This window comes from Hemitrygon akajei, chromosome 5, assembly GCF_048418815.1.
Source record: "Hemitrygon akajei chromosome 5, sHemAka1.3, whole genome shotgun sequence".
Classification (NCBI taxonomy): domain Eukaryota; kingdom Metazoa; phylum Chordata; class Chondrichthyes; order Myliobatiformes; family Dasyatidae; genus Hemitrygon; species Hemitrygon akajei.
Genome location: NC_133128.1, coordinates 23,262,070 through 23,284,751, shown reverse-complemented (window position 1 = coordinate 23,284,751; position 22,682 = coordinate 23,262,070). Strand labels below are relative to the sequence as shown.

Genomic DNA, 22,682 nt, shown 5'->3' with positions numbered 1-22,682 from the left:
ACAGGTATATGGAGGAATTTAAGGTGGGGGATTATATGGGAGGCAGGGTTTGAGGGTTGGCACAACATTGTGGGCCGAAGGGCCTGTAATGTGCTGTACTATTCTATGTTCTATGTTTTGTTGCTTGTTGTGTTCCATTATTTTGTGTTCTGAGTTCTGTCGAGAATTGCAGGCGGAATCCCATGGTGGCGCTGGGACGTGCCGTAACACTCACAGGGTGTCACAGCAAGGATGTTGGTCCTTAAGGCACGTGATGTATTTCACTGTATGTTTCAATGTACATGTGATAAATAAAGCTTAATCTTAAATTCCTTTTGTGCAATTATTATATATTAAATACATTAATTATATTGTCATGATAAATATGGTAATAGCATGCATAGACAGCCATGAAACTTCTCTTGGAGATTTCAGACGTCTTTATCCGCGTGTCTATTTAGTAAGAATAACTCGGCAAACTCTGAGTATGATGTTCCTTAATCCATTGTCGATAAGGAGGTTGAATTCAGAGAAAACAAACCGGGAGTTACAAAAAAATCACGTGACGCGAGATTGCGAAACGGGGAAAGTGAAAGCAAAAGAGAAATAAATTTATAGCGGTGCAGAAAAATTCTCAGCAGCGTTATCTTTCCTTTCGCTTTGTTGGCGTCTCGGCTGCGAGGAGAGCTCTCAATTGCAAGGTATCGTTAACACTGCCGGCGAAACCCTACGCCTTTCGAACCGTAGTTTCAAACCCTTCCTAACTCCAAATTAACCTCGCTATTGCTTGGAGGGGTGTATGGGGAGGTGTAGCACCTCTGGTGGGGGGACTGCCGTGCCCTTTTTCAGGGCAGCTCGTCCACCTTTGGTCCCCACCGGGCGCTCAGCTCTCACCTGTGGCTCCAAGTAGCTGTAACACGCGCAGCGGCCACACTTCGGTGAACCGTCTCGGCAGACGGGCCAAACCAGGTGAGGGCATCCGACGGGTCTTCGACCCTCGGTGAGGTAGGGCAGGGGTCACCAACCTTTTTTGCACCGCGGACCGGCCGACGGGGGGAGGGGGGAATACAGCGATACTCGAAGGAGGTTCCTTATGTCCAGTCTATTCCACAATTTCGTTTATGTGGCTATCAGCACTTGCTTCTGTCCCGTTTGCTCACATTTTTTTCCGCTCAAAAAACTCAATGGGTTTGTCTATAAGTGCGGGGTGCTTGGATTCAAAGTGCCGAAGCAGTTTTGAGGGCTTAATTGCCTCATTAGACAGCCTCCGGGACCGAACTCCAGCCTCCCGCCTGCCCGCCGCCTTGGCCAGGTGCGGCTGGTAGTGGGTGGGGTGAGGACAAGGTCAGGGCTGGAGGTCGCGGCGAGAGTGACCGACCGAGCGAGGAGTGAGACAGCCCCTGTAGGTAGGTAGGATCTATCGGCCGACGCAAGTTTGGCTCAAGGGATGACTTTCAGTAGATCGCAGCGAGGTAGCTGTTCTGCTACTTACGGAACCCTGAGCCCGAATTAGGTCATCTGTGAATACTTTAGCACCGGGTTCCTCACGAACATTCGGTGTGCTAAACAGGCTTAGAGACGGCGCCCATCCGTCCGCGCTCCAGGCCGGTGGCATCGGCACTTCTTGCCAGCTGCGCGAGGCGGCCGATTACCCAAGACCGACCAGTGACCCCTGGCGCGAGGGTGTCACTGCGTTTGGGCGACTGATGACCTCGCGTGGGTTCGGCGTGACAGGGAATGAGGAAAGGTGCAGCTGACTCATATCATTTCATATCACCAAATCACATCATTTCCTCGCGGCCCGGTAGCACGAGCTTTGCGGCCCGGTGGTTGGGGACCACTGAGGTAGGGGATCTGCCTAGCCCAGCAGGTGAAGTCTGGCCCTAACAGATTGAGGAGAGGAGACCAGCAGGCGTTGAGGATCGCTAAGAGCCTGACAAGGCACTTAGACGCCCTGGTCATTCACTGCAAGAGGTGGTGATCTCTTTAAACTCACCCGGCAGAAGGCAAAGGCAAACCACTTGTGTAACCTGCAAAGTACATGATTTCCCAATGTGTCAGAGCGGTGTGCAGGGAAATCGTCCACTAAATGGAAATTCCAGATGCGACCTAACGATGACGAATGCTTGGATGCGAATGAATCAATAGCACCCAGAGACGCAAGCTCGATTAAGCCTCGTACTTCATCTCTCAACAACAGGAAACTTCCAACTTCTGCAGTTAGTTTGTTTGATGCAGTTTCCCCCTTTAATTTTAAAACTAATTTGCAACTGGCAATGGGGTTTTCAAATGATGTTTTCTTAAGCCTTCTAAGTCCCAGTGGAAAAGACTGTTTAGATATTAGATCCAGTGCAACCACTAATTGACCACATGTTGACCAAAAGAAGCAACGTGCTGGTGTGCCGGTGCTGCGATATTTCCCGCCAATTGTTGACCCTAAAGAACTTGAGTCCCTAACGGTAAGTCTGATTTTATTGGTATCCCAGGTTTGAAGGGCCGAATAGTCTGTTCCCGATGGTTTTGATAATTCCGGTGGTGGGAACCCATCTCTTCTGGGGTCCTTTAGGCTCCTTTCAACCCTTTCTAATGGTCGAAACCCCATCTACGGATCTGCTAGACCAGTTGCGGTGATCCTCGCACCGCCCCCACTTTTACAGACATAGCAGTTCCCTCCCACCGAACCCCGGCGGCTCGATAACGCTCACAAGAGAACCAGGTAGCACACAGGTAAGAGTCAGGACTTGAGGAAGAAAATGCCCCACGTATGAGGAATATAATAAACCAATCCAACTTGTTAATTATCAAATAGATCATTCCCACCAACCCTGAGAAACTTTTGTTCTGTCCTGTAGGAGTTGAACATTCAGGACTTGTATCAGATCTCAGGCTAGCCAGAAGTTTCAGATGAATCTGACGCCTCCTGAATCTCTGATTGTATGGAATCAGAGTCAGGTTTAATATCACTGACATATTGCATGCCATGAAATTTGTCGTGTTGTGGCAGTATTACAGTGCAATACATTCAAAATACTATAATTTACAACATGAAATGTTATATAAGTTAAATAAGAGAGAAAAGAGAGAGCAAAATGGTGAGGTGATGCTCTCAGGTTGGTTCATTGTCCGTTCAGAAATCTGATGGTAGTGGGTAGAAAATGTCCCTGAAATGCTGAAACTGTTCCTATATCTCCTCCCTGATGGTAGTAATAAGAAAAGAGCCTCCCTGGGTGGTGGGGGTCCTTAGTGATAGATGTCACCTTTGTGAGCATCACAGTTTTGAAGATGGTAGCACTAAGGCACGTACTCTCTCATCTAATTATCTTCCTTTTATTTCCTTGCCTTACCGACTGGTAGACAAAGACTCTCCCAGGTCGGCATCGAACCGCGACACAGTCACTTGGCTGTCATACCTGTTTCAGGAGCCACCCTCCCCAGGAGGACGTCTTCCAGCACACGGGAGATCAGCATCGAGTTTAAGCATGCTCTCGAAATTTGGAAGTCTAATAAAACAGTTATTTATCAGAGGTTAGTTCAGAGTTGCTTCTAAATATTTGCAATATCACCTGGATCTCGCAAAAGAAAACCGCTCTTAGTATTAAGCTTCATTTGCTGTCCGAGGTATGAATTTGGATACTCTATAATAAGGTCAGAGCTTGAAAAACAGCAATTAAAATGTCTACGGACTGGGAGAAGTGAATGGAGAAGGGTAGTTGGATGACTGAGAGATAGGAGCCAAAGAACTGGAGCACATAGTATCACTTTAATCCTTATGTCAGAAGCAGGTGAATCTGCAGAATTCATTGCCATAGACAGCTGATAAGTCATTTAAAGCAGAGGTGAATAGGTTCCTGATTAGTAAGGGTGTCAAAGGTTATGGAGAGAAGGCAAGAGAATAGGGTTGAGTGGAATAATAAATGAGCTATGATGGAAATGGGGAGTAGACTCGTTGGGCTGTATGGCTTAATTCTGCCCTGAGATCTAATGGGACATCAGCCCTCGATGGAAATACTCTAGATAGAGAAAATTAGTTCTCTGCCAAACAACGGAATGCGTATATGAATTAAAGGATACCTGAACATAATTGAAAGGTTTTGCTTTAGTTTGAGCAGAATCCAGTACAGGTTAGTTGCTGCTAGACATGTGCATTTTCAGAATCAAAAAGAAAATTACGTCTGCTTCAATCACCAGGGCAGTATGCAGTAAAGTGGCAAGCATGTTGACTTTTTGGAGAGCAATGCCATTCTATCTCTGTAAGATATTGCCAAGGCATCACCATTGTGATCTGTAGAACAGGTACTGTCCATGGGAAATATGAATTAATAAACTGTACATTTCTTTACACTTACTTCAAACAATTATTGCTTTTTCTGATTAGGCTTTAAAGTAAATGCAAATGACAAAAGAGTCTGCTTAATTGTAGATTCAGTACTGTAAGCTGTCTGTAGCAGGATTCAAAATCCTGATTTTGTGGAAAGTTATTACAACAAAAATAGAAAGACAGGATTTTAAATAATTTTGATTATATTTGTTCATTGGTTGCAAATGAACCTGATGATACTACAATAGTTAGAATGTTTGAGGACATAATTTGTTTTGTTGATATCAATATATACACTCAGTGGCCACTTCATTAGGTACACCTGCTAGTTAATGCAGAATTCCTACTCAGCCAATCACTTGGCAGCAACTCAATGCAGAAAAGCATGCAGATCAAGAGGATCAGGTGTTGTTCAGACCAAGCATCAGATTGGGGAAGAAATGTGATCTAGGTGACTTTGTGGAATGATTGTTGGTGCCAGATAGGGTGATTTGATCTGACGATCTCCTGAGATTTTCACACACAGCAGAGTGTACAGAGAATAAACCAAAAATAAAAACATCTAGAAAGTGGCAGTTCTGTGGGCAAAAACGCCTTGTTAATAAGATCAGAGGAATCTATCCAGACTGTTCAAGCTGACAGGAAGATGACTGTAACTCCAGTAACCACATATTACAACAATGGTGGGGTGGGGAACTAACCTAGCAGAGGAAAGTCACAGTGATCAGGTCTCTGGCACTGAGTCTGGCTCTAAGACTCAGAAGTGATGGGGGGAGAAGAGGCAAGCTGTGGTGATAAGGGTTTTGTTAGTCAGGGAAACATAAAGGAGGTTCTGTGCATGAGAACAAGATTCCCAGATGGTATGTTGCTTCCCAGGTGCCAGTCTCAGGATATCTTGGATCAAGTCTTCTGCATTCTTAAGTTGAAGGGTGAGCAGCCAGAGGCTCTGACCCATGGAGGTACCAATGACATTGGTAGGAAGGGTGATTAGGTTCTACAAAGTGAGTTCAGAGAGTTAGGTGCTAAGTTAAAGGGCAGGACTCCAGGATTGTGATCTCAGGGTTGTTACCCATTCCATGTGCTGGTGAGACTAGTAATAGAAAGATTATATAGATTAACATGTGGCTAAGGAGATGGTTTAGGAGGGAGGGTGTCAGATTTTTGGATCATTGAGCTCTCTTCCAGGGAAGGTGGGATCTGTACAGAAGAAACAGTTTGCACTTGAACTTGAGGGGGACTAATATCGTAGTGGGAAGGTTTACTGCTGCTGCATGGGTGGGGGGGGGGGGGGTTTAAACTAGAGTTGTAGGAGAATGAGAACCAATGTACCAGAACAGTTAGTGGAGTGGTTGTGGAGACAGATGTTAAAACCTCAGAGAAAGTCAGGAATCAGAAGATTGAGTATGGTGTGCCTAATGTCCTGAGCTGTGTATATTTCAATACAAGAAGTATCAGGGGTAAGGCAGATGAGCTCAGGGCACGGATCAACACATGGAATTATGATATTGTAGCCATTGGTGTGATTTGGCTGCAGGAGGGACAGGACTGGAAGCTCAACATTCTGGGGTTCCATTGTTATAGACGTGACAGATTTGGAGGGATTAAAGGGGGGGAGGGTGTTACAAGTCAGGGAAAATGTCACAGCATTGCTCAGTCAGGAGAGACTGGAGAACTTGTCTGGTGAGTCATTATGATGACCATATTGCAGACCACACAGGAGTGCACGGGATTTAGAGGAACAAATTTGTAGAGAGATCGCAGACTATTACAAGAAACATAAGGTTGTTGTAACAGGTGATTTTAACTTTTCACATGTTGACTGAGACTCCCATACTGTAAAAGGACTAGATGAGAAAGAGTTTGTTACAGAGGAGGAGGTGTTTGCTGCCTTGAGCCAAATTAGGGTTTATAAATCCCCAGGGCCTAACAAGGTGTTCATTCGGACCCTACGGGAGGCAAACACATAACTTGAAGGGGCCACAGCAGAGCTATTTGTCATCCTTAGTGACGGGTGAGGTACTGGAGGATGGCTATTGTTGTTTAACTGTTTAAGAAAGGCTCTAAAGGCCATAGTGGGGTGTGTCAGGAATGGACAGGAGGAGGAGTATAGGAAACTGATACAGGACTTTGTGATATGGTGCAACTCAAACTACCTGCGTCTCAATATCACCAAGACCAAGGAGATGGTGGTGGACTTTAGGAGATCTAGGCCTCATATGGAGCCAGTGATCATTAATGGAGAATGTGTGGAGCAGGTTAAGACCTACAAGTATCTGGGAGTACAGTTAGACGAGAAGCTAGACTGGACTGCCAACACAGATGCCTTGTGCAGGAAGGCACAGAGTCGACTGTACTTCCTAAGAAGGTTGGCGTCATTCAATGTCTGTAGTGAGATGCTGAAGATGTTCTATAGGTCAGTTGTGGAGAGCGCCCTCTTCTTTGTGGTGGCGTGTTGGGGAGGAAGTATTAAGAAGAGGGATGCCTCACGTCTTAATAAGCTGGTAAGGAAGGCGGGCTCTGTCGTGGGCAAAGTACTGGAGGGTTTAACATCGGTAGCTGAGTGAAGGGCGCTGAGTAGGCTACGGTCAATTATGGATAACTCTGAACATCCTCTACATAGCACCATCCAGAGACAGAGAAGCAGTTTCAGCGACAGGTTACTATCGATGCAATGCTCCTCAGACAGGATGAAGAGGTCAATACTCCCCAATGCCATTAGGCTTTACAATTCTACCGCCAGGACTTAAGAACTTTTTAAAAGCTATTATTAATGCTTTTTGAATAGTGATTTAGATGCATATCATATTTTTTTACTGAGTTAAGTATTGTATGTAATTAGTTTTGCTACAACAAGTGTATGGGACATTGGAAAAAAGTTGAATTTCCCCATGGGGATGAATAAAGTATCTATCTATCTATCTATCTATCTATCTATCTATCTAAAAATAAACCAGGAAAGTATGGGCCAGTTAGCCTGACATCAGTAGTGGGAAAGTTATTGAAAGGTATTGTGAGGCACTGGATATATGGGTAAGTTATATATGGGTATTTGGATAGATATGGACTGATTAAGGATAGTCAACATGGTTTCGTGTGTAGTAGGCAGTGTCTAACCAAGCTTGTAGCAAGCAAGTGTAGCCTCCATGCCCCCAGTTGACCCCCATTCGCCTCGGATGGACAGTTAACACCACTGTTACTGGTACTGAGAGTCCTACACAAGTTTATTTGTATAGCACTTTCAAACACAAGGCAGTTCAAAGTGCTTTATATAGAACAAGACTTAAAAATCAAACATTAGATTTCAGAGAATATTTAAATAAGAGAATAAAATCACACAAAAAATAAATATGATAAATAGAAGTTACAGTGCTGTAGATTCCAATTAAAAGCTACAGGGAAAAGAAAAGTTTTAAGCCTCAATTTAAAAGAGCTTAAAGCTGGGGCAGACTTCACATCCTCAGATATGTGGGGCATAGTAACTAAAAGCTGTTTCACCGTGTTTAGTTTTGACCCTGGGGATGGTAAGCAGACCCGCCCTAGATGACCTGAGAGCTGGAGAAGGTTCATAATGCAGCAAGAGATTGGAGATGTGTTTTGGCCCGAGTCCATTCAGTGCTTTGTAAACCAGTAGTAATACTTTAAGGTCAATCCTCTGATTTACAGGAAGCCAGTGTAGTGATCTGAGAACTGGAGTGATGAGTTCTTAGTAAGGATTCTGGGAGCAGCCTTCTGAATGAGCTGCAGTTGTCTGAGGGACTTTTCACAGAGTCCTGTGAAAACACCATTACAGAAGACAAGCCTACTAAAAAGAAATGCATGGATGGGTATTTCTAGATCTTGTTGAGACATAATCCCTTTAACTCTCGCTCTGTTTTTCAGGTGGTAGTAGGCTGACTTTGTAATTGTCTTAATGTGACAGTTAAGATTTATTCCTCAATAGACTCATCTGATCCTTGCTTCCTAAACCTCATGTATGCTGCCGTCTTCCACCTGACTAGACTTTCCACTTCACTTGTCACCCATGGTTCCTTCACCCTACCATTCTTTATCTTCCTCACCGGGACAAATTTATCCCTAACATCCTGCAGGAGATCCTTAAACATCGATCACATGTCCATAGTACATTTCCCTGCAAAAACATCATCCCAATTCACACCCGCAAGTTCTAGCCTTATAGCCTCATAATTTGCCCTTCCCCAATTAAAAATTTTCCTGTCCTCTCTGATTCTATCCTTTTCCATGATAATGCTAAAGACCAGGGAGCGGTGATCACTGTCCCCCAGATGCTCACCCACTGACAGATTTGTGACCTGACCCAGTTTGTTACCTAATACTAGATCTAGTATGGCATTCCCCCTAGTTGGCCTGTAAACATACTGTGACAGGAATCCATCCTGGACACACTTAACAAACTCTGCCCCATCTAAACCCTTGGAACTAATCAAGTGCCAATCAATATTTGGGAAGTTAAAGTCATCCATGATAACAACCCTGTTATTTTTTCATCTTTCCAAAATCTGCCTCCCAATCTGCTCCTCAGTATCTCTGCTGCTACCAGGGGGCCTATAGAATACCCCCAGTAGAATAACTGCTCCCTTCCTGTTCCTGACTTCCACCCATACTGACTCAAAAGAGGATCCTGCTACATTACCCACCCTTTCTGCAGCTGTAATAGTATCCCTGACCAGTAATGCCACCCCTCCTCCCATTTCCCCCCCTCTCTATCCCTTTTAAAGCACTGAAATCCAGGAATATTGAGAATCCATTCCTGCCCTGGTGCCAGCCAAGTCTCCGTAATGGCCACTACATCATAATTCCATGTATGTATCCAAGCTCTCAGTTCATCACCTTTGTTCCTGATGCTTCTTGCATTGAAGTACACACACTTTAGCCCTTCTACCTTACTACCTTTATACCCTTTATTCTACTGCTCTTTCCTCAAAGCCTCTCTCTATGTTAGATCTGGCTTTACTCCATGCACTTCTTTCACTGCTCTATCGCTCCAGGTCCCATCCCCCTTGCAAATTAGTTTAAACCCTCCCGAACCATGCTAGCAAACCTACCTGCAAGGATATTGCTCCCCCTCGAGTTCAGGTGCAACCCATCCAATCTGTACAGGTCCCACCTTCCCCAGAAGAGATCCCAATGGTCCAAAAATCTAAAACCCTGCCCCCTGCAACAACTCCTCAGCCATGCATTCAACTGCCATCTCCTCCAATTCTTACCATCACTATCACGTAGCACTGGCAGCAATCCTGAGAACGCCACCCTTGAGGCGTTTGATTCCCACTACGGTCTGTAAGTTTGTACATTCTCCCCATGACCATGTGAGATTTCCTCCCATATTCAAGAGACCTCAGGGTTTGGGTCATTAAGTCGTGGGGGTGCTATGTTGGTGCTGGAGCTGCCACCAGCACAAACCTTGCTGATTTAATTTGATGCAAACATTTCACTTTAAGTTTTGATATACAGAAAGTGAAAGAGAAAAATAATAAAACATTCCAAAGCATTCTTAAGTAGATCTGAAATATGATGCATAGATAGCAGGAATCTGAGAAGAGGCCTAACTCTGGGATATTAGGAAATGAGAAAGAGCGTAGTTCAGCACAGAAACAGAATCTTAGGCTCGGGACCAGGATGCCGAATTAATCTATTCACATCTGCCTGCACATGGACTATAGCTGTCCATTCCCTGCCTGTTTATAAGTTTGGCTAAATGCCTCTTCTTCATAGCTATCATATCTGCTTCTATCTCTACCTTGGCAGTGTGTTCAAGGCATCTACCACTCTGTGTAAAATAACTTGCCTCACAAATATTTAAACTTTCATCTCCTCACCTCGAAGCCAGGACGTCTAGTATCTGACTTTTCCATGTTGGGAGAAAGACTCTGTCTGCCCTAATTATCTACACCCCTCAATAATTGTACACATTGGGATGGCAAGGTGGACATAAATCTCTACCAAAGAAAGGGTAAGGCATTCTTTCCCTCTGCTAGCCTGCTGATCACCCTTATACAAAGTGTAGCACCTGCTTTCCCCCCTTCCCCGGATCAGGGCCATGTGAAACCATGGGAGCAGGTGGTGAATGGTCGTTTGAGCAGCTGGTAAATATCTCAAGTCATGGTTATGTGACCACAGACAATCTCTGACGAGTATTCATAATGACTGGGGTCACCCATCTTGTAAAGACACTGCCCAGAAGAAGACAATGGCAAACCGCTTCGGTAGAAAAATTTGCCAGGAACAATCATGGTCAAATACAATGATGGCCTTTGTCATATGATCTAGCACATAATGATAACGAATTTTATAAATATCTGTCAGGCTATTTGTACCATCTTAAATTAAATTCAAATTCTAACCCTAATTAGCACATTTTTAATGAATGAATGAATTGACCTTATTTCTTACATCTTTCACATTCACGAGGAGCAAAAATTTTATGTTACATCTATCTAAATGTGCAATCGTAGTCATTTATAATAAATAGAACAGTCTGTAACATAGAAATACACTCAAATCAGCGTGAGTTAATCAGTCTGATGGCCTGGTGGAAGAAGCTATCCCAGAGCCTGTTGGTCCTGGCTTTTATGCTGCGGTACTGTTTCCCAGATGGTAGCAGCTGGAATAGATTGTGGTTGGGGTGACCTGGGTCCCCAGTGATCATTTGAGCCCTTTTTACACACCAGTCTTTGTAAATGTCCTGAATCATAGGAAATTCTCAACTGCAGATACACTGGGCTGCCCGCACCACTCTCTGCAGAATCCTGCGATTGAGGGAAGTACAGCTCCCATACCAGGCAGTGATGCAGCCAGTCAGGATGCTCTCAATTGTGTCCCTGTAGAAAGTTCTTATGATTTGAGGTGAAAGAGGGGCTGTTGTGCCTTTTTCACCATGCAGCTGGTATATACAGACCACGTGAGGTCCTCGGTGATGTGGATGCCGAGGAACTTGAAGCTGTTTGCCCTCTCAACCCCAGATCCGCTGATGTCAATAGAGGTTAGCTGTCTCCATTCCTCCTGTAATCCACAACCAGCTCCTTTGTTTTAACAACTTTGAGAGAGACGCTGTTTTCTTGACACTACTGTGTCAGAGAGATGACTTCTTCCCTGTAGGCCACCTCATATTCTTTGAGATCAGCCCAATCAATGTAGTGCCGTCAGCAAAGTTAATTAGCAGATTAGAGCTGTTGGTGGCGACACAGTCATGGGTATACAGGGGGTAAAGGAGGGGACTTAGTACACAGCCCTAAGGGGCTCCTGTGTTGAGAGTCAGAGGGTTGGAGGTGAGAGAGCCCACTCTTACCACCTGTCGAGGATCTGACAGGAAGTCCAGGATCCAGATGCACATGGCAGGGTTGTGCCATTCTGGGAAGAAGAAATGGAGAAGGGGACTTATTTGAACTTACGTATGCCTATCAATGTGTGGATAGGGTACGTCATCTTGGAACAAAACCTGACTCCATCAGGACCATATGCTAATTGGTTTCCAAGAGCTGTCCCACAATGTAAGAATACACACATAAGTACCTTTGAATCATTATTCACTGCAAAAGACTGCTGAGAAGAAGGAGAGGGTAAGAAGAGCAAATTCCACTTGTGGGTTTAGGTAATTGTTCTTAAATGAAGCTGCCGATGGTGAGTTTTGATCTTATGTCATTTGATCACCATTTTCTGGCTTGGGAGATTTGTTCCAGTACATTAGCCACTAATATAATTCTGAAATAGTTCCAAATAATTTTTGCATATATTCTGACCTCATCCTTTCCATTATAGGATCATGATAGAAAACATTTGCTTAACTGTAAGGAATGTTGATTGACCATGTCTGTTGCATTTCCCCTTTTGTTTTTCAGAGAAAAGCCACGAACAAAACTTTCAGGAGACGTACAAGGACTCCGTTCTTCCATCAAAGGACACACATGATAATAATTTGGTGGGTCTGCAAATATTATTGGGTTTTCACAATTCAAAGTTCAAAGTAAATTTATTATCAAAATACATATACATCACCAAATACTACCCTGAGATTCATTTTCTAGTGGGCATTCACAGTAGATACCTAGAAATAAAAGAAACACAATGAAAAACTACACACAACCAAAGGTGGACAACCAACCAACGTGTAAAGACGACAAGTAGTGCAAATGCAAAAAGAAAAGCAAAATAATAATAATGATGATAAATAAATAAGTATGACGGTGTAGTGGTTAGCATAATGCTATTACAGCTCGGAGCTTTGCAGATCAGAGTTCAATTCTGGCACTGGCTGTAAGGGATTTGTACGTTCTCCCTGTGAACCACCTGGTTTTCCTGCCTGTGCTCCAGTTTCTTCCCACAGTTCGACAACATGCCAGTTAATATATGAAAAGTAAATCACGTCTGACAAATTTACTGAAGTTCATTGAGGATGTAACAAGCAGATATCACAATTTTGCAACCAGATACAGACAAGCTGGTTGAATACTTGGCAAGTGGAGTTCAGTGTGGGAAAGTGTGAGGTTATGCACTTCAGAAAGACAAATCCAAAAGCCGAGGAGAGGTGTTGAAGGTGAATGAAGTGCAGAAAGATTTCAGTGTACTCATGCACAATTTGCAAAAAATGAGTAGATAGTTGCACCAAATGAATAGGAAGGTAAATGGCATACTGACCTTTATTCCAAGAAGGCTGGAGTTTAGAAATAAAGCAGTGTTGTTGGAATTGCATACAATGCTAGTGAGGCCACACCTGGAGTTCTGTACATAATTCTAGACCCCTTATTTAATAAAAGGATATAGTGCCATTGAAGATGGTCCAAAAATGACTCATTGGGCCATTTGCTAGGATAAAAGTGACTAAAAATATTAGATCTACGTTTCTTGGAATTTAGGAGAATCTATACAACCCTTTGGATAAATATTGAGATGAATCCTTTCATGAGAGAATCTCAGACAAGGAAACATGGTTACGAGATTACAGAGCAGTCATTTAAAACTAACATGTGGAGGAACTAGTTAAATGCATGAAATTCTCTACCCAAGAAGGTTGTGGAGGCAAGACCACTAGAGATCAAGTTCAATTATTATAGATTATGATTGAGCTGTGATATTTAAAAAGGAGAGTGGGACGGTTTTCCTGAAAGGTCATGGAATTGAGAACTTTGGATAACTGGTGCAGAAGAGGAGATGGAGCCTGGGACAGTTCAGCCATGATCATACTGAATGGTGTGGCAGGCTTAATGATCCAAGTAGCTGGCTCCTGATACTATTTTCTTATATTCTTATGTTCCTACGAGAGAAGGTTGTAAGCAATGAGTGAAATATATATTGAATTTGGAACTTTGCAAATAAATTGATATTCTATCTAGAAGTGAATTAAAATTTACATTTAAAGTTGTCTCCTCACTCATAATTTAAACACCAGCTAAAATGGTGAAAGTTAAATTCCTGATAAAGCAATAGAACACTACAACACAGAAACTGGCCTTTTGGTCAATCTAGTGTGCTTAACTATTATTCTGCTTAGTCCCATTCACCTGTGTCCAGACCGTAGCCCTCCCATCCACGTGTATATCTAAGTTTCTTTTAAATATTGAAATTAAACCCACATCTACCACTCCTGCTGGCAGCTCATTCCACATTCTCACCACCCTTTGAGTTAAGAAGTTTCCTCTCATGCTCCCTTAAACATTTCACCTTTCATCCTTAACCCATGACTTTTAGATGATCACGATCAGTGGCCCAGCTCTCCACAAACAAATTCATAACTGCCATGCTGTCCTATCCACAGTACTGCATAGATGCTATTTTGCCATTGAAGTTCTTTGAGATAATCCGAGGTTGTGAATACTATTACTAGACTTCGAGTTCATCTTTTGGCACAGAGAAAAAATTACTTTGTGAAGTGTACCTCACTCTATGGTCCAATGTTTCTTGCCTCAGGAAAGCGATGCATTGCTGTACAATCAGTATGAAAAGAGAGTGCGACCTTGCATTGACCTCATTGACAAGCTGAGAGCATTGGGTTTGGAAAAGGATCTGTCTCTTCCAGCCATCGCAGTAATTGGAGATCAAAGCTCTGGAAAAAGCTCCGTCCTTGAGGCACTTTCTGGGATTGGTCTACCCAGGGGCAGTGGTAAGAACAGTACCCCAAAACAATGAACTATATCCCTTTGAACAAATTTAATCTCGGTTTACCAAAGCTACCTACTTCAGGCAGATAAGAATCAGGTTTAATATCACTGTCATATGTCAGGAAATTCGTTAACTTTGCGGTAGTAATACAATGCAATTTGTGATAATATAGTTAAAAAAAATAGTGTGTGTATATATACATGTTAAATGAGTGGAACAAAAACAGAAATAGAAAAGTAGTGAGGTGGTGTCCATAGGTTAAATGTCCATTTGGGAATCGGATGGCAGAGGGGAAAAAGCTGTTCCTGAATCATTGAATGTGTGCCTTCAGGCTTCTGTACCTCCTTCCTGATGGTGACAATGAGAAGAGGCCTGTCTTGTGTGGTGGGTCCTTAGTGATGGACATCATCTTTTCGACCCCGCTTGTCGAAGATGTCTTGGGTACTATGGAGGCCTGTGCCCATGATGGGGCTGAATAATTCTAAAACTCTTTGCAGCTTGAAGAAAGCAATGGCAACCCATATCTGTAAGAAAATTTGCCAAGAACAGTTATGGACAAGGATAGACCATAATTGCCTACACCCTGATAATTGATTACAGCTGTACTTGTTTGTCTCCATAGATGCTACCTGGCTTGCATTTTGTGTGTGTTACTCTGGTTTTCCAGCATCTGCAAAAGCTCCTGTGGTAAGGATAGTGAGAAAGCTGGAACTTAGCCCTCAGTTATAGATTGCTAGATTCTTGTTAGTAATAATGTACTAGAGATGATAAAACAACAGAAATAATATTGAGAGCTAGTAAGCATTTGAGGGACCGAATAGGCTATGCCTGGAGATTTCTAAAGGGAAATAAGGAAATCGATTAGTCATTTCATTGTTGGTTAGTATTAATCCTATTTTAGTAGCAAAAGTGACAGTCAGTAACAGACCAAAAGTACTCACCTGCTGACACCCAGCTCCCGCCCCACCCCGGCCCCTGTGAATCCCCCTCCCCTTTCTGATTATTGCAAGCCTGACACTGTCATTTCTGTTTATTTGTCAGGTATTGTGACGAGATGTCCTTTGGAACTGAAGCTGAAGAATACCGAGGTGAAGAATACATGGAGGGCCAAAATCAGTTACAGCAACTACAGCAAAGAACTGTCAGGCCCATCTGAAGTGGGCAAAGAAATTCTGAAAGGTCGGTTGAAATTGTGTAACTGCTGGATCACTGCTATGACATGCCTCGTCTATTCCATGATGTTTGATTATAATCATATACAGTATAATTATGTACAGTAATTCTGAGTTTTGTAATTAGGGAACTGATACTTCAAGCCCAACTCATATTCTCTTATTGTTTTTCCTCTTGATCTCCTTACTCTTGCCCATGTGCTGTTTGTCCCATTCCCATCAGGGAGAAGGCTACGCAGCATCCACACCAGAGCCACTCAGGCTCAGAAATATTTACTTTCCCCAAGCCATCAGGCTGATCAACAGCTCCACCACTAACTCACACCCCACCAACACTAACTCTACTTCAGTGACTGCTTTCCACAGCCCCTCAGCACCCCTCATTCCCCATGCACAGTATTTAACAGTTACTTCTGCTATACGGTTTTTAGGATTGCATTTATATTTATATTTATTGTGTTATACTCATCACGTTTTTAAAAAAATGCTGCATCGAGGATGTAGCCGGGTCTAGACAATCTGAGTTATAAGGAAAGATTGAATACGTGTGGACTTTATTCCTTCGAATGTAGAAGATTCAAAGGAGATTTGATAGAAGTATTCTAAATTATGAGGGGTAAATGCAAGCAGGATTTTTCCCTCAGAGGTTGGGTGGGACTACAACCAGAGATCATGGGTTAAGTGTGAAAGGTGAAAAGTTTAGGGGAACATGAGGTGGATCTTCACTGAGAGGGTTGTGAGTGTGTGGAACAAGCTGCCAGCACAAATGCTGAATGAATGTCATAAGGAATGGACCCAAAATGCAGGACACAAACACTGAAGTACTAGGAACAGGATGGGACAAAACGAAAGGACAGGACAAGTCACAGACTAGGCTAGGGAAGCAGGGCCAGGACGAATGGTCTACTTCTGAACCTATTGTCTATTGTCTATTGAGGTACTGGGAACAAGGAGCCTGGGGTGGACTCCGAGCCCGAGACTGCACAAGGACCCAGAACCTGGGTCTTGACTCAGGCTCGGACCCCAAACCAGGCAATGACGTGACAAGGCCTGGGTTCTTGGAGCTTGAGGCTAGGGGCTAGGGGCTGGGGTCTGGGGTTCTTGGAGCTCAGGGCTGGGTCTGGGGTTCTTGGAGCTTGAATAACTCAGAGGCTGGAGCTTGGAGACAGACTAGGAGCTGTACATCAACATCAAGCCAGGACTTACCCTTCGACAAGCCAGGATACAACTTTCACTCCACACCAAGGTGGGGCAGGACCATCCATCAGGTAACAGCAGAACAGCCTGACTTACCCCACAGAGGCAAGGACAGGAAGAGACAAACACCAAAGAACAAGAGACAGTTACATCTCTGCATCAGGGTTGTTCTGAGTCACAGTTACAGCCAGCAACCTTGACTGGCTACAGAAACAACCAGATCCCTATCTAGCTCAGAGAGGCTGACAGCAATGATACAATGACAGCTCCAACTATTGACAGCAAGGCTCCAAGAAGCAATGGTTCTCCAACACAGCCTAAAGATTGGGAGTGGCTATTCTAGCCTTCCACCAGCCATTTGCTCCCAGGGAATCTTGACTTGACAAGACAACAACCCCCCCCAACCCAACCCAACCCAACCCAACCACACTCAATCCCAGGGCCTCTTATATTCCCAGCCCCAAGATGAGCATCAGGTGCTAATGATTAAGTTCAACCGAAACAAGGGACAGCCAGAGGACCTGGAGTCCGTAGTCTGCGGACCGGACCGTGAACCGGAATGCGGACTTCGGACCGGACCATGACAATGAAAGCTTGATTTCAACGTTTGGATAGGTGCATGGATGGGAGATGTATTGAGGGCTATGGTGCCGGTGCAGGTTGATCGGAGTAGGCCATTTAAGTGGTTTGGCATGGACCAGATAGACCAGACGGCTGTTTCTGTGCTGTATTTTTTTTATAGACCACCCAATAGTAACAGGGACATCGAGGAACAGATAAGGAGACAGATTCTAGAAAGGTGTAATAACAACAGGGTTGTTGTAGTGGGAGATTTTAATTTGCCAAATATCTATTGGCAAGTCCCTAGAGTAATGCGTTTAGATGTGGTGGAGTTTGTTAGGTGCGTTCAGGAAGGTTTCTTGACACAATATGTAGATAAGCCTACAAGAGGAGAGGCTGTACTTGATCTGGTATTGGGAAATGAACCTGGTCAGGTGTCAGATCTCTCATTGGGAGAGCATTTTGGAGATAGTGATCACAATGCTATCTCCTTTACCACAGCATTGGAGAGGGATAGGAACAGACAAGTTAGGAAAGTGTTTAATTGGAGTAAGGGGAAATATGAAGCTATCAGGCAGGAATTTGGAAGCAAAATTGGGAGCAGATGTTTTCAGGGAAATGTACGGAAAAAAGTGGCAAATATTCAGTGGAAATTTGCGTGGAGTTCTGCATAGGTATGTTCCAATGAGACAGGGAAATGGTAGGGTACAGGAACCATGGTGTACAAAGGCTGTTGTAAATCTAATCAAGAAGAAAAGAAAGGCAGATGAAAGGTTCAAAAAACTAGGTAATGATAGAGATCCAGGAGCTTAAGAAAGAAATTAGGAGAGCCAGCAGGGCCCATGAGAAGGCCTTGGTGGATGGGATTAAGGAAAACCCTGAGGCATTCTACAAATATGTGAAGAGCAAGAGGATAAGATGTGAGAGAATAGGACCAATCAAGTATGACAGTGGAAAAGTGTGTATGGAACCAAAGGAGATGGCAGAGGTACTTAATGAATACTTTGCTTCAGTATTCACTATGGAGAAGGATATTGGTGATTGTAGTGATGACTTGAAGCAGACTGAGAAGCTTGAGCATGTAGATGTTAAAAAAGAGGATGTGCTGGAGCTTTTGGAAAGCATCAAGTTGGATAAGTCACCAGGACCGGATGAGATGTACCTGAGGCTACTGTGGGAGGCGAGCAAGGAGGTTGTTGATCCTCTGGCGTTGATCTTTGCATCATCAATGGGGATGGGAGAGGTTCCGGAGGATTGGAGGGTTGAGGATGTTGTTCCATTATTCAAGAAGGGGAGTAGAGATAGCCCAGGAAATTATAGACCAGTGAGTCTTACTTCAGTGGTTGGTAAGTTGATGGAGAAGATCCTGAGAAGCAGCATTTATGAACATTTGGAAAGGCATAATATAATTAGGAATAGTCAAAATAGCTTTATGAAAGGCAGGTCATGCCTTACGAGCCTGATTGAATTTTTTGAGGACATGACTAAACACATTGATGGAGGTAGAGCAGTAGATAGACAATAGGTGCAGAAGTAGACCATTCGGCCCTTCGAGCCTGCACCGCCATTTTGAGATCATGGCTGATCAATTACTATCAATACCCGGTTCCTGCCTTGTCCCCATATCCCTTGATTCCCCTATCCATAAGATACCTATCTAGCTCCTTCTTGAAAGCATCCAGAGAATTGGCCTCCACTACCTTCTGAGGCAGTGCATTCCAGACCCCCACAACTCTCTGGGAGAAGAAGTTTTTCCTTAACTCTGTCCTAAATGACCTACCCCTTATTCTCAAACCATGCCCTCTGGTACTGGACTCTCCCAGCATCTGGAACATATTTCCTGCCTCTATCTTGTCCAATCCCTTAATAATCTTACATGTTTCAATCAGATCCCCTCTCAATCTCCTTAATTCCAGCGTGTACAAGCCCAGTCTCTCTAACCTCTCTGCGTAAGACAGTCCAGACATCCCAGGAATTAACCTCGTGAATCTACGCTGCACTTCCTCTACAGCCAGGATGTCCTTCCTTAACCCTGGAGACCAAAACTGTACACAATACTCCAGGTGTGGTCTCACCAGGGCTCTGTACAAATGCAAGAGGATTTCCTTGCTCTTGTACTCAATTCCCTTTGTAATAAAGGCCAACATTCCATTAGCCTTCTTCACTGCCTGCTGCACTTGCTCATTCACCTTCAGTGACTGATGAACAAGGACTCCGAGATCTCTTTGTATTTCTCCCTTACCCAACTCTACGCCGTTCAGATAATAATCTGCCTTCCTGTTCTTACTCCCAAAGTGGATAACCTCACACTTATTCACATTAAATGCCATCTGCCAAGTATCTGCCCACTCACCCAGCCTATCCAAGTCACCCTGAATTCTCCTAACATCCTCATCACATGTCACACTGCCACCCAGCTTAGTATCATCAGCAAATTTGCTGATGTTATTTTCTATGCCTTCATCCAAATCGTTAACGTAAATGGTAAACAGCTGTGGTCCCAATACTGAGCCCTGTGGCACCCCACTAGTCACCACCTGCCATTCCGAGAAACACCCATTCACCGCTACCCTTTGCTTTCTATCTGCCAACCAGTTTTCTATCCATGTCAATACCTTCCCCCCGATGCCCTGAGCTTTGATTTTACCCACCAATCTTCTATGTGGGACCTTATCAAATGCCTTCTGAAAATCGAGGTACACTACATCCACTGGATCTCCCCCGTCTAACTTCCTGGTTACATCCTCGAAAAACTCCAACAGATTAGTCAAGCATGATTTACCCTTGGTAAATCCCTGCTGGCTCGGCCCAATCCTATCACTGCTATCTAGATATGCCACTATTTCATCCTTAATAATGGACTCTAGCATCATCCCCCCCACCGATGTCAGGCTGACAGGTCGATAGTTCTCTGTTTTCTCCCTCCCTCCTTTCTTAAAAAGTGGGATAACATTAGCCATTCTCCAATCCTCAGGGACTGATCCTGAATCTAAGGAACATTGGAAAATGATTACCAATGCATCCACAATTTCCAGGGCCACCTCCTTTAGTACCCTAGGGTGCAGACCATCTGGACCTGGGGATTTGTCAGCCTTCAGTCCCATCAGTCTTCTCATCACCGTTTCCTTCCGAATGTCAATCTGTTTCATTTCCTCTGTTACCCTATGTCCTTGGCCCATCCATACATCTGGGAGATTGCTTGTGTCTTCCTTAGTGAAAACAGATCTAAAGTACTCATTAAATTCTTCTGCCATTTCTCTGTTTCCCATAACAATTTCACCCAATTCATTCTTCAAGGGCCCAACGTTGTTCTTAACTATCTTCTTTCTCTTCACATACCTAAAAAAGCTTTTGCTATCTTCCTTTATATTCCTAGCTAGCTTGCGTTCGTACCTCATTTTTTCTCTCCGTATTGTCTTTTTAGTTAAGTTCTGTTGTTCCTTAAACACTTCCCAATCATCTGTCCTCCCACTCACCTTAGCTCTGTCATATTTCCTTTTTTTTAATGCTATGCAATTTCTGACTTCCTTTGTCAACCACTGTGGCCCCTTTCCCCCCTTTGAATCCTTCCTTCTCTGGGGGATGAACTGATTTTGCACCTTGTGCATTATTCCCAAGAATACCTGCCATTGCTGTTCCACTGTCTTTTCTGCTAGGCTATCCATCCAGTCAACTTTGGCCAGCTCCTCCTTCATGGCTCCATAGTTCCCCCTGTTCTTCTGCCACACTGACACCTCCGAGCTGCCCTTATCCTTCTCAAATTGCAGATAAAAGCTTATCATATTGTGATCACTACCTCCTAATGGCTCCTTTACTGCGAGATCGCTTATCAAATCCTGTTCATTACATAACACTAAATCCAGAATAGTCTTGTCCCTGGTCGGCTCTCGTACAAGCTGTTCCAAGAACGCATCCCGTAGGCACTCTACAAACTCCCTATCCTGTGGTCCAGCACCAACCTGATTCTCCCAGTTCACCTGCATGTTGAAATCCCCCATAACTACTGCGACATTACCTTTGCCACATGCCAATGTTAACTCCCTATTCAACTTGCACCCAATATCCATGCTACTGTTTGGTGGCCTGTAGACAACACCCATTTGGGTCCTTTTGCCCTTACTGTTCCTCAGTTCTATCCACACAGACTCTACTTCTCCTGACCCTATGTCCCCTCTTGCAAAGGACTGAATCTCATTCCTCACCAACAGGGCCACCCCACCCCCTCTGCCCACATTTCTGTCCCTACGATAGCATGTATACCCTTGTACATTCATTTCCCAGGTCTGATCTCCCTGCAGCCATGTCTCCGTTATCCCAACAACATCATAGTTACCCATTCGCACCTGGGCTTCAAGCTCATCCACCTTATTTCTGACACTTCGTGCATTCAGATATAGAATTTTTAGCCCATTTCTCCTCTCTCTGTTTGAAGCGCTGCCTATTGTGCTTAACCCAGCTCCCTGAACTCCCATTGGGCTATACGCCCCAGAATTTTGTTGTCCTTCCTAAATTTACTTATTCTTTCAACACATTTAACTCCATGTTCCGTCAGACCATCCCTCTGTACATGAGTCCTCCTTATCACTTGTTCCGCCTCACCTTCCTCTACTACACACTTAGTATTCCGGAACCGTGTAGTCCCCACCTGTCCTTTATTCTTCCTCTCGCTATCCTCTCTCACATTCTGGATCCCCGCCCCCTGCAAATTTAGTTTAAACCCCCCCAAGAAGCACTAACAAACTTCCCTGCAAGAATGTTAGTACCGCTCCAGTTCAGGTGTAAACCGTCCCTTCAGAACAGATCCCACCTTCCCTGGAACAAAGCCCAATTATCTACAAACCTGAAGCCCTCCCTCCTGCACCATCCTCTCAGCCATGTATTAATCTTTATAATCCTTCTGTTCCTTGCCTCACTCGCACGTGGCACAGGTAGCAATCCTGAGATTGTTACCCTGGAGGTCCTGCTCTTCAGCTTCGCACCTAACTCCCTGAACTCCCTACACAGGACCCCCTCACTCATCTTACCCACGTCATTGGTCCCTACATGGACCACAACATCTGGATTCTTGCCCTCCCTCTCGAGAATAACCTGCACCCGATCTGAGATGTCCCGGACCCCGGCACCAGGGAAGCAACATACCATCCGAGACTCCCGATCTTCCCCACAAAATCTCCTATCCACCCCCCTGACTATAGAATCCCCTATCAATACCGCTGTCTTCTCTTCCCTCCTCCCCTTCCTAGTCAAGGGTCCAACCTCAGTGCCAGAGACAGGACCACTGCAGCTTGTTCCTGGTAGGTCATCCCCACCAACAGTATCCAAAACGGTATACTTATTTTTGA

At 44.2% G+C, this 22,682-nt stretch overlaps 1 protein-coding gene across 1 annotated transcript in view; it reads left to right on the top strand.

Annotated features, from left to right (window-relative positions):
• The first annotated feature begins 638 nt into the window (after positions 1–638).
• Positions 639–22,682, top strand: part of LOC140727544 (interferon-induced GTP-binding protein Mx-like) — a 56,657-nt gene continuing 34,613 nt past the window's right edge. Inside the window, exons 1-5 of the mRNA XM_073045013.1 lie at positions 639–680; positions 3,334–3,504; positions 12,154–12,233; positions 14,219–14,411; positions 15,452–15,589. Of these exons, the coding sequence (XP_072901114.1) occupies positions 3,459–3,504; positions 12,154–12,233; positions 14,219–14,411; positions 15,452–15,589 (457 nt within the window). The 5' untranslated portion in view covers positions 639–680; positions 3,334–3,458. The remainder of the gene's footprint in view (positions 681–3,333; positions 3,505–12,153; positions 12,234–14,218; positions 14,412–15,451; positions 15,590–22,682) is intronic.